This window comes from Neofelis nebulosa, chromosome 5, assembly GCF_028018385.1.
Source record: "Neofelis nebulosa isolate mNeoNeb1 chromosome 5, mNeoNeb1.pri, whole genome shotgun sequence".
Lineage (NCBI taxonomy): Eukaryota > Metazoa > Chordata > Mammalia > Carnivora > Felidae > Neofelis > Neofelis nebulosa.
Genome location: NC_080786.1, coordinates 111,045,041 through 111,058,214, shown reverse-complemented (window position 1 = coordinate 111,058,214; position 13,174 = coordinate 111,045,041). Strand labels below are relative to the sequence as shown.

General features: G+C 37.0%; 1 protein-coding gene across 1 annotated transcript in view; it reads left to right on the top strand.

Moving 5' to 3' along the window:
* ADGRG7 (adhesion G protein-coupled receptor G7) overlaps positions 1 to 13,174 on the top strand; it is a 77,207-nt gene that overhangs the window by 47,903 nt on the left and 16,130 nt on the right. The window contains exons 12-13 of the mRNA XM_058731612.1: positions 6,088 to 6,434; positions 7,127 to 7,223. Coding sequence (XP_058587595.1) covers positions 6,088 to 6,434; positions 7,127 to 7,223 — 444 coding nt within the window. The remainder of the gene's footprint in view (positions 1 to 6,087; positions 6,435 to 7,126; positions 7,224 to 13,174) is intronic.

Below are 13,174 nucleotides of genomic sequence, written 5' to 3'. Positions count from 1 at the left end.
TGGTAAGTGCTTTGAAGAAAAATTACATACCATGTGGTTATAAGTTTGTCATGTAAAAATAGTGTGGTCCCATAGCTCATTAATGCTATATAGTTCCTTTGTGTTGAATAGAACCGTACCTACCAATTTGCATTTATAAAAGAGCAAAACATTGCTAAACAATATTTTTGAAAATTAAACTAATTTAAAATACATATTAAGTTTTCAAATGGTCAAACTTTTCAAAAGTCTTTGAATTCCATAGTTCGAAAAAAATCTAACTTAAGGGGCACCTGGGTGGCTAAGTCAGTTAAGTGTCCGACTTTGGCTCCGGTCATGATCTCACAGATTATGGGTTCATGCCCCACATGGAGCTCTCTGCTGTTAGCATGATGCCTGCTTTGCCTCCTCTGTCTCCCTCTCTCTCTGTTACTCCCCGCTTGTGCTCTCTCTCAAAAATAAATAATTTTTAAGAAATCTAACTTTAAAAATTACCTATAAATGCATATTTCTTTCCACCTTGACCTCCTCACTAAAGGTCCAATTTTGTATAGCACTTGTTATTTTTTTCACATGCTACATTTTTATCAATCTGTAAATATAAGTTTGTTATTTATTAGTTTACCTGGGTACTCTCTGTTTTCCCCATCAGCATGAAAATCAATGAGAACAGTGACTTTTTCTGATTTTGTTGTTTCTATTGTTGTTTGTTTTGTTTTGATTAGTGTATCCCCAAGACTGAGCACAGTACCTGGCCCTTAGTAGAGGAATATCTGTAGAATAAGTGGGACTATTGAGTATTCCTACGTGGTCCTCCTCACAAACTCAAGATATCCCAAGATGAATTCATCTTTCTTTCAGAATTATTTCTCCCTACTAAATTCTCTCATAAGTGTTTTCTCAGATATGTAGGCTCAGAACTTTTTATTTTGAAAGCATTGCTGTTTAAAATATTTTCTGAAATTTTATTTAAAAAGTTGAAAACCTATAGAAAAGTTGCTAAATTTTCAAGCATTTCCTAAGAACACGGGTATTCTCTTCTACAGTATAATACCATTATTCTCACTCAGGAAATTCAACTCAACCAATTTACCATTGATACAATGTTACTGTGTTAATATACAATCCATATTCAAATTTCTTCAGTTGTTCCATTAATATCCGTTATAGCTGTGTGGTCCCCCCCCACCAATTCGTTTAGTGGCTATGTTTCTATTCTTAAATTTTTTTTAATGTTTACTTATTTTTGAGAAAGAGACAGAGCACGAGTTGGGGAGGGGTAGAGAGAGAGGGAGACACAGAATCTGAAGCAGGCTCCAGGCTCTGAGCTGTCAGCATAGAACCTGATGTGGTGCTTGAACTCACAAACTGTGAGATCATGACCTGAGCCGAAGTTGGACACTTAACCAACTGAGCCACCCAGGAACCCCAGTTGTCGTGGTTCTTAGTCTCATTTAGCCTAAAATAATTCCTCTGCTTTTTTGTTTGTTTTGGCATTTGGGGACATTAAATCTTTTGAAATGTTCATGTCAGTTATATTGTAGAAAGTAGAATATTCAACAGTTTAGGATTTGTCTGAAATGTTCCTCATGATTAGATAGGGGTTAAACATTTTTGATGAGAATACTAAATCATTAAGTCTTTTTCAGTGTGGTATAGCAAGAAGCATGTGATGTCGGTTTGTCCCATTATTGGTTGTATTAAGTTGGATTCCTTGTTTACAGTGGTGTCTACTGGAATTCTACTCCCTAAAGGTTAATATTTTCCCCTTTGTAAGCAATAAGTAATCTGTGGGATGATACTTTAAAATTGTGTGACTATTCTGTCCCCCAACTTTTACTCAATGGTTCTTGTTGGAATATATTATTACCTTGATGGTTGAAAATGATTCTTTCTCTTTATTTATTCTATTCCTTTGTAAAGAAGTGTACTCTTGAATGTAACCAGAGGGAGTCTCTTCATGTTGTTTTGGCATGTCCCTAGCAGTCTTTAAGCACTTTTTAATTTCAGGTACAGCAAGATGACCCAGGCACATTTTTCACTTTCTCTGCTCATATTTAGAAAAAGCCATTTGTTCAAAGAGCCAGAACTCCTTTGAATCCTCTTCTTTATCTATCACACTTAATGAATCTCTTGCCATTCACTCAAAGTTTTTATAACGAGTGCTAATTATGGGCCAAGCACCACATACAAACTGAATACCAAACTATGAACAGCAAGTAAGCTCTCATTTCTCATGATATTTATATTCTTTGGCAAAGACAGATGTTATACAGATATATACAGAATTAAATATATGATTACAAATAGTGGTAAGCGCCTTGAACGAACATTGCATGTCATATAGTTACAGGTCTGTTATGTAAAATGAAATGGCTCTTATATTTGTCCTTTTATTTGTATTTCTTTTTTTAAAATGTCTATCTTTGAGAGAGAGCAAGTGGGGGAGGGGCAGAGAGAGGGGGACAGAGGAACTGAAATGGGCTCTATGCTAGCACAGAGAGCATAATGAGGGGCCCGAACTCAAGAACTGCAAATTGCAAGATCATGACCTAAGCTGAAGTTGGACGCATAACCACCTGAGCTACCAGGGCCCCTTTTTATTTGTCTTTCTATCGTAATCATACTTGAACAGTTTTTGAACCCATTTGAATAAGTTGTGGTAGGTACATAACTAGTGTCTTTGCCTAAAATTTCAGTACTTCTAGTGGTTTTCAGATTTTTTTTTCATTCTCTATCGACATGTTTCTTAGCACAGTTATGCTGCCATGTATGTCACTAAAAATTCATCAGGAAACAAAAACAAAAATTAAAAAATGGTATTGACTTCTAAACGTGAATCAAATAGTTTTCTTTGTTCATGGACAGGGTCCCCCATAATTATATATAAATTACATATAATATGTATAATTTATAGTAAATTATAAATAATTTAGATACATAAGATATATAAGCTACATAATATGTTATAATACATTATATAATTATATATATTATATAGAAAAATAACATAATATTAATGTACAGAATATAGAAATGTACAGAAGAGCCAGGCTATTTGAAAATAGCCTGTTCTTCCTGTGGATTACAATTTCTGTTTGAAACTGGAAAAAAATTAGAAGCTAACTTTGCTTTTATATAAAAGGAATCTTTTGAGTACTTTTTGCAGTTCTGGTCATTAAAACTTTCAAAAGACTGAATTAAATTTTGAATTATTCAGAAAATCTCAACTAAAACATCAAGAGGACAAGCAGAGTTCTGTTTAAATATACACTTTTTATGCATTGTAGAAATCCAAAGACTGAGAAGGTTCATGATGGAATGTTATAAAATCATAAAGGATATGTAATTAGTAAGCAGACTTATTCATCAGATTCTGAGATATTAAAAATGGGTACTTGGAGATGTTAGAACTTTAAGCACAGTAATAAACTTAGGGAAATAGTTATTTGAAGAGGTCTTGTATTCTGAAAACCCCAGAAAGGCTTAGATGGTAGTGAATGGAAATTCTGTAACTTTCATTAATATAAGACTGCATACCATAGTATACAGAGAACTATAATATGTCATTAAAGGGGCCTTATGGATATATCTGCCTTTAACCATTAAGGCAAACAATATGTGCACAGTAAAGACAATATGAAACCTCACATTTGAGATCAACCCTTATTTAGGGAAACCTTGAATTCTCTGCCAATCTGAAAATACACAGGTAGGCCACCACAGAACACACATGTGAGCATGAGCACACACACCCATTCTCATTTTCTCTCTCTCTCCCTCCCACTGCCTTTTAAAGACTCCTGGTAAACAATGCCAGCTTGCAGACAAAATGAGAAAAGGCTCTTCTTTTCTAGCAAAGATCTTAGGTAAAGGTGAGAAGGTAACAAACCCAAAAGTTTTAAAGAATCCTTGGTTCTACCCCCCAGAAATTATGTCTTCAAACAAAGGAACAGTCTTCAAGCATGGTTTATATGATAAGGATCATCCAGAGCATCTTGGCCATTTGACTGTCAGCAAGTATTTCCTAAAATATGTTTCTTGGACACAGGTGAAATTTTGTTGAGTATAAGCCTTTCAGAGGGATAGTAATCATCAGTCTACTCAAATTATGAAGAATGTCATTAGTAGCAATAGACCATGAAACACATTTTAAATATTTTTACCTAACTTAAAATGTTGATGAAAACCTTACTCTTTAAATGTAATATAAGCTAAACTTATACCATTTTGTTTTAAACTTATAAAAGTAGTTCAAAATTATATTTGGCCTTATTTTTTTTAATACAAAATTTATCGTCAAATTGGTTTCCATATAACACCCAGTGCTCATCCCAACGGGTGCCCACTCTTATGTGGATCCTGAGAAACTTAACAGAAGACCATGGGGGAGGTGAAGGGGGGGAAAAAAGTTAGAGAGGGAGGGAGGCAAACTATAAGAGACTCTTAAAAACTGGCCTTCTTTTAAAATCCGTACTTGATTTTTTTATATAAAAGACTTTATCTATTTATTTATTTATTTATTTATTTATTTATTTATTTATTTATTAAATGTTTATTTGTTTTGAGAGAGAGAATGTGTGTGTGTATGCCAGGGTGGGGGAGGGACAGAGAGACTAGGAGAGAGGGAGAATCCCAAGCAGGCTCCTGCTCTCAGCATAGAGCCCCACATGGGGCTCAAACCCACAAACCATGAGATCATGACCTGAGCCAAAATCAAGAGTCAGATACCTAACTGACTGAGTCACCCAGGCGCCCTTATATAAAATACTTTTTAAAGTACAAGAGACTTTTTCTCCACATTTGAACATATGTTCACTTACTAATGTGGAATTTTTTCCTATTTTGAAATTTAAAAAAAAAATCCATTTGGAGTCTTTCTATAGCTGGCCTTTGTATATGTTTGCAAATCTAGAGTGGAACCTATTGTCTATTATAGTAGAAGAAACTGCCCTAAAAGTTAGTGGCTTAAAACATTAATTTGTTATGTCTAAGGACTTAATTTGAGCTCAAGTGGCTTGATGGGGCTCAGCTGTGATTCTTCCATTGGTCTCTCTTATGGTCTCCTGTGAGGAGTCAGATGGTGGGTGGAGTTGGGCTAATCTGGGGCTCATCTGGTATGCTGGGAGAGATGGGTCTTTCTCCCTCTCCACATAGTCCCAGAGCATTCCTATGCAGTTTCTTCAATAGGTTAGCTAGACTTTTTACCTGGTGGCTCAAAACTTCCAGAAGCATGAAGGGGAAAGAAAGGTTGTTTTGAGTTTCATGGGCAGAGTGCCTTTATGGAGTCTTTCCTCCATTAAAAAAAAATCAGAAAATGTTTCACCACTGTATAGGTATAAAGGTGAATATATTAATATTATATGTTCATATTTATTCTTTGACCTATAATAGTTAATTATTTTCCCTTTTGGTTTTAAAAGGAGTTAAAACTTTGCTGTGGGCCATAAAACTATCATTGGTCCTAAGCACTACTTTGGTGAATAAGTTGGCCCTGGCTTCCAGGACTTCTGGCGCATTTCATTAGGGAGATCAAGTCACAGGTTGGCCCTGGGAGAGGATTACACAGCATATAGATACCAGAAAGTAGAATCCAGTGGGAGTCCTCTCTGCTGAATAGCAGTTACCTTTTATTATAACAGTTTCAAGAAAGGATGTATCGGGGGCACCTGTGTGGCTTAGTCAGTTAAGCATCTGACTCTTGGTTTTGGCTCAGGTCATGATCTCATGGTTTGAGCCCCACATTGGGCTCCAAGCTGACAGCATGGAGCCTGCTTGGGATTCTCTCTCTCTCTCTCTCTCTCTCTCTCTCTCTCTCTCTCTCTCTCTCTCTTCCCTCCCCTGCTCTCTTTTTCTCTCTCAACAAATAAATAAACTTAAAAAAAAAAGAAAAGATGTATTGACCTATTTTCTCTAACTCACTTCTCTGTGGAAATGAGAGGACAGTGAGCTCTTCTGGTGCAGTTGGAAAGGTAGGTTTACCAGCTGGCCCATGGGCTATGAGCTGGATTTACATCGAGTAATAATATTTCTTTTTCACTCACAATTTCACTAGAGTTTATTTTTTGCCGATGTTCTATTTGTTCAATTATATTTACTTGTTTTTAGGAACGTCAGAAAAACCTCAGTAACCTGGGTGTTCGTCAGCCTGTGCACATCAATGTTGATTTTTAACCTCCTCTTTGTGTTTGGAATCGAAAACTCCAATAAAAACTTAGTGAAACGTGATAATGGCACCAATAAGATGGATTCTGATAAAAATGAAATACCCACGCAAGATACTGTTGTCATCTCGAATCCCACCTGCACTGTGATGGCTGTCTTGCTCCACTATTTCCTGTTAGTGACATTTACCTGGACTGGAATCAGTGCTGCCCAACTCTATTTCCTGCTAATTAGGACCATGAAGCCTCTTCCTCAACATTTCATTGTGTTCATCTCTTTAATAGGATGGGGCAAGTGTTTGCTTTTCCACTTAGTCATACATTAATTTTCTTGAAATAACTTAAACAAATACCTACTTAAGGCCTAACAGCCCAAGTCCATTAGGTAGGGGTAATGGAAAGCCAGCACCACCAGGAGTGCCTTCTGCCTGGTTGTTCGCACTCCTGGGAAGGAGACACGTGTGATCAGGCAGCTGTACTAGTCACATTATAAGCTAAACTCAAATGTTAATTTCCTTTAACACCTCTAGTAGTTTGATTTGAAATTTAGACCACATATAATGTGTTTCCTAGCTACTTTAAAAGAAATATTTCAAGAAAACCAGAGTGACTCTAAGAAAAATAATTTCAAAAATTTTCAAGTTCCAGAAAAGAATTGTGTTCGTGGTATCTAAATTTAAATTTCTTCAAGTGAAAGAGGAATTAGGCCATTTAAGAATGGAAATTGTGGTAAGTGTTACAAAGGAATCAGAAATAGTATCAGGTTATTATGTACAGCCAACAATAAAAGACAGAGGCAAAGAGTTACAGAAAAATTATGTCCACCATTGACCTACATCTGTAGGTCATTTAGTACATTGTCTAGAGTAGAAAGAATAACATAGTCTTGAAAAGGGTCAGACGTATAATTCATTTGTGTTCTTTTATAATTAATTTCAGTTTTGGGTAAATTATTAATTTGGTGCCTCTCTTTTGCCACATAGGAGTCCCAGCTATCGTGGTGGCTCTGACAGTGGGAATTATTTTTTCTCTGAATAGAAATGATCCACAATGGGAGTTAGAGTACCGGCAAGAGGAAATGTGAGTTTATATTTTTAAGAAATGTTCATTTATTTGATATAAGAGTGTAACTGTTCAGTGATATTGAATGTAAGTATCAATGTACATATGAATCTCACTTTATAACTGTCATATTATAAGTGGGTATTTCAAATTCTCAAAGAACACATTATATTTTAAATATAGTGACATGAAAGTTTCCTATGATAAATCCTTTTGTAAAACAAGTAATTACCTTCTAAATTTATAATCTGAACTTCTTATATTAGATTTGTCTTCTTTAATTAAGCCTGAAAATCATAGGACACAATATGTGTGATCCTTAGTAACCCTTTATCTTAGTTTTTTTAATCTAGAAAATGGGAATTACAATGATAGTAATACCCACTCTGAGGTCATGGTGAGGGGTCAAGCAAGTGTGAAAATATTTCATAACTTGAAAAGCACTATCCAGTTTTTAACAGTCTCTTATGCTTTGGCTCTCTCCCACTCTAACCTCTGGAGGGCACCTTTTGGGATGAGCACTGGGTGTTGTATGGAAACCAATTTGACAGCAAATTTCATATATTAAAAAATAAATAAAAATAAATAAATAAACATTAAAAAAATAAGAAAAAAAAAAAAGAAAAGCACTATCCATGCTTTTTACCAGTTCTATATTGATAAGATTATTATGAATACTTGATGATGATTTATCACACAGTACAAATTCTTTCTGTGATTATAGTGTGAATAATTAACTCTTACTAATGGAAATACCTGACTGTATGGTGTTTGCTTTTTATGTGAGGTGGGAGAGAAGAAAACTGAGCTGAACTCTTTACGTGTGTGTCTGCTGCCAAACAGCAACTGCTCTTTAATTTATCCTCCCTTCTCCTTTTATAATCCAGCCATTCTCATCCCCAGATCCACCTTAGGTCCCAAAGCAACTTAACAAAACAACAACAGAGGGGCGCCTGGGTGGCTCAGTCGGTTGAGTGGCCGACTTCGGCTCAGGTCACGATCTCGCGGTCTGTGAGTTCGAGCCCCGCGTTGGGCTCTGTACTGACAGCTCGGAGCCTGGAGCCTGTTTCCGATTCTGTGTCTCCCTCTCTCTGACCCTCCCCCCATTCATGCTCTGTCTCTCTCTGTCTCAAAAATAAATAAACGTTAAAAAAAACAACAACAACAGAATTCTAGGAAATGTGCCAGTACACCCAAGGAAAGTCTGTGTAGTCAGGGTGCATATCTAGTTCCAGGGCTGACCATGCCCAATTGTAGACTAGGAAGCTATCTTCCTGGCTTGATTTTACGGGCCAAATACTCCAGGTACTATTTCCTCTGTTTAATTAGGGTTAAATATCTTTTAATTAGTTAAAAATGTTTTAATTCCACAATTACAGAACAGGGGTAAGATGCAAATATCTCACGGGACGGGTAATTCACTTCATATAGCATCACTGATTTCCTTCCCTAACCCTGGGACAGGGCTAGACATACTACTGTCAAGGCCTTCAGGAGAAAGAAGCCTACCATCTTAGATATATTCACATTGAGCTATAAATAATTAAGAGCAGATTCTTTCCTGAGCACACTGTAGGTGTTAAGGAAGACACTAAGCAACTGATAATAGAAGTTGGGAAGAGAGGAAGGATGCTTAACATGAATATCTGCCTCATCTTGGACTCATCCCCCAACTTTCACCCTATACACATGCATCAATGGTCACATTTTTTCAGGATGTATGTGGAAGGAGAAGGGAGTATTTTTTGGTTTCTTGAGTTACCCTCCCAGCAATTATACCACCATATCCCACACTTTCCCCCACTGCTCCCAGCTCTGCCAGTCACACGTGAAACCCCTAACCCAGTTTCCCTCATGTACGGCTATCTCTGCAAGGACCCAATTAAGAGGTGACTGCAGGGCAGGACACACTCCTCTTTAATGCTCCATCCCCTGATTGTTGGTGCTGCCATCATATAGGCTGTTTCATACTTTCCTGAAGGATTGAGGTAACATGGAAAATTATAATGCCTGAGAGGGAAATTCTTTTCAGGTGAATGCTGCGTATGATAGAGCTGTCTTCATGGTATGTTTCCTGGCAAAATCACCATGGAATTAAACACAGTTCATCTGAGGTCCACTTGTGATGCTCTCCAGACCTCAGGTCCATAGCTATTTGTCAGATCAGCCTCCATTGTGTGCTCTCCAATCTTAATTCTAGAAATTCCACTCCATACCTAAAAGGGTTAGTCTGACTGTAGGAACCATCCTCTCTTAGACAGCCTATTTCTCAAATCTGAGTTATTAAACCCAGAATAACAATAGGAAAAGCTATTATGAGAAGAGATTAAGCACGACTCTCTCTCCAGGAAGGACAAAGGAAAGAGGGGGTGAGGAGTCCTGTCTTAGTGCACACTTCCTGATGACCATGAGTATCTAAGCCTATTTCCCTTCCAGGTCTCCCCAGTGGTATGAGGTGGCTGAGAAGTCCTGCGTACATTTATAGGCACACACGCACGCACACACATTCACACACACACACACACACACACACACACACACACACACACACAGATCTATAGTACAAATAGTAATCCTCAGAAATTGTATTGTCAAAAGTAGAAACAACTCAAGACTCAGGTAAGGAAAAATATATATATGTATATATATTTGTATATGTATATATATTTGTCAAATTGTTTCATAATTAACAAGTCTGCCTTTATCCAATAGATGTGTATTGTTCATTTTCTTTCTCTATCCTTTCTTCCCCTCTTAAGCCGTGTTTCTCTAGACTGCCTAGATAAGAAGTGTGTTCATCTTTTTCACTTAACTTTTGATAGCTACTTGCAGTGTGCCTGGGTGGCTCAGCCAGTTAAGTGTCCAACTTTGTCTCAGGTCATGATCTCACAGCTCGTGAGTTTGAGCCCTGCATTGGGCTCTGTGCTGACAGCTCACTCTCTCTCTCTCTCAAAAATAAATAAATGTTAAAAAATATTTTTAAAAAATAAAACTTTTGATAGTCGCTTGCTTTGTCGCCAAGTTGCTTCTAGAGATTTGAAATCCTTCCTCTCAGAAGGATTTCATTAAATTCTCAGCCAAGTGCTCTCCTGTTTCTTCTGTGAATGGCAGGAGGGTTGGCCTCCAGTTACACATGAAAGGAAAGCCTAAAATCCTGAAGATAAACTTGCTCACTCTCACCATTTTATTTAAGGATAGACCTATTCTATCTGTTAATGGATGAAGGCACTCCTTTTTATTTTTTTAATTCATTACAGAGATTTGAACATCTTCCCAGTTTCCTTCTAGGTCATTTGGATTAGAAATAAGTTTCTAGTAATTTAAAATATAACAAATTACAATGCAAAACAGTTTAGAAATCCTCTGACATGTATAATAATGGTGTTTTGCCCGCAGGGGAAAGAAAACATACATTAACTAAATGCCAGGGAGTCTTAAATTATTTTGTTAATAATAATGCCCACCTGGGGCGCCTGGGTGGCTCAGTCGGTTAAACATCTGACTTTGGCTTAGGTCATGATCTCACGGTTTTGAGTTGGAGCCCCGCATCAGGCTCTGTGCTGACAACTCAGAGCCTGGAGCCTGCTTCAGATTCTGTCTCCCCTCTCTCTGCCCCTCCCCCACTTGCACTCTGTCTTTTTTCTCTCTCTCTCTCTCTCTCAAAAATAAATATTAAAAAAATAATAACGCCCACCTGACACCTCCACTTGGGTGTCTAATGGGATGTCTTCTGGTCTTCACTCCCCAACCTGCTCTTATCATTTTCCCCATCTCACTAATGGTAAACTCCATCCTTCTAGGTACTCAGGCCAAAGAACTTGGAATCACTCTTAATTCTCCTACATCTCACATCCAACCTGTAAATAAATCCTTTGCTTTACTTTAAATATATTGGGAATCAGACTCTTTCCTAACATCTCCTCTCCTGGTCCAAGTCACCAGATTATTGTAATAGACTCCTAGGTGATTTCCTCCTCTTGTGTATCCTCTTCTATTATCCCTGCATCTAGCTAGAGTAATACTTCCAGATCTCAAGACAGATCATGTCAGGTTTCTCCTTCTCATCAAGAGTACATGCAACAACTGATAAAGCCATAACATAATTTGCATCTTTTCACTAATGCCATCTACATACTATGTCTAGCTGCACTAGATTCTTTGCTATTCCTTCAGTTCTCAAATCAGGGCCTTTGTACTTGCTGTTCCCTCTGCCTAGAACACCCTCCCCCTTATCTACTTCAGATCTTTGCTGAAAGAAATATCACTTTTTTCCATAGTGCTTTTTCTGACAACTCTATTTAAATTGAAACCCTCCCCCCCAACACATATACATACACATACACATACACATACACATAGTAATACCTACTCTCAATACCTGCTTTATTTTTCTCCATAGCACTGGTAACCATCTGACACAGTATATATTTTATTTGTTAGTTTTATGTATTCCTCTCCTTCAAAATCACTAAAAAAAGGAATTTTTATGTTTTAATTTTTTTCATCATAGTAAGTGTGCTCTTTAATCCCCATCACCTATTTCACCCATCCCCTCCCCACCTCCCCTCTTGTAATCACCAGTTTGTTCTTTGTAGTTAAGAGTCTGTTTCTTGGTTTGTCTCTCTCTCTCTTTTTCCTTTGCTCATTTGTTTCATTTCTTAAATTCCACATATGAGTGAGATCATATGGTATTTGTTTTTCTCTGACTTATTTCCCTTAGCATTGTGCTCTCTATCTCCATCCATTGTTGCAAATGGCAAGATTTCATTCTTTTTTATGGCTGAATAATATTCCATTGTGTGTGTGTGTGTGTGTGTGTGTGTGTGTGTGACATCTTTATCCATTCATCTGTCGATGGACCCTTGGGCTGCTTCCATAGTTTGCTATTGTAAATAATGCTTCAATAGACATGGATATACATGTATCTTTTTGAATTAGTCATTTTGTATTTTTTGGGTAAATACCCAGTGGTGCAATTGCTGGGATTGTAGGGAAGTTCTTTTTTTATTTTTTTGAGGAACCCCCGTATTGTTTTCCATAGTGGCTGTTCCAGCTTGCATTCCTGGTTCTTTAAATTTAATGAAGAGCGTTCCTTTTTCTCCGTACCCTTGCCTGTACACTTGCCAACACTTCCTGTTTCTTGTGTTTTGTTTTTAGCCATTCTGACAGGCATGAGGTGGTATCTCATTGTAGTTTTGATTTGCAATTCCCTCCTGATGAGTGATATTGAACATCTTTCATGTGTCTGTTGGCCATCTGGATGTCTTCTTTGGAGAAATGTCTTTTCATGTCTTCTGAACATTTTTAATTGGATTATTTGTTTTACAGATATTGAGTTGTATCAGTTCTTTACATATTTTGGATAATAACCCTTTATCGGATACGTCATTTGCAAATATCTTCTCCCATTCAGTAGGTTGCCTTATAGTTGTGTTGATTGTTTCCATTACTGTGCAGAAACTTTTTGCTTTGGTATAGTCCCAACAGTTTATTTTTGCTTTTATTTTCATAGCCTAAGGAGATATATGCAGGGAAATGTGTCTGTTGCCAATGTTAGAGACATTACTGCCTGTGCTCTCTTCAAGGGTTGTTATATTTTAGGCGTCACATATAGGTCTTTCATCCATTTTGAGTTTGTTTTTGTGCATGGTAAGATACAATGGTCCAGTTTCATTCTTTTGCATGTAACTGTCCAGTTTTCCTAACATCATTTATTAAAGATACTGTCTTTCTCCCATTGTATATTCGTTCCTTCTTTGTTGAAGATTAATTTACCATATAATTGTGGGTTTATTTCTGGGCTTCCTAGTCTATTTAATTGATCTGTGTGTCTGTTTTTATGCCAGTACTATACTGCTTTAAAGTACCACTTTATAATATAACTTGATGTCTGGAATTGTGATACCTCCAGTTTTGTTTTTCTTTTTCAAATTTGCTTTGGCTATTTGAGGTCTTTTGTGGTTCCATAC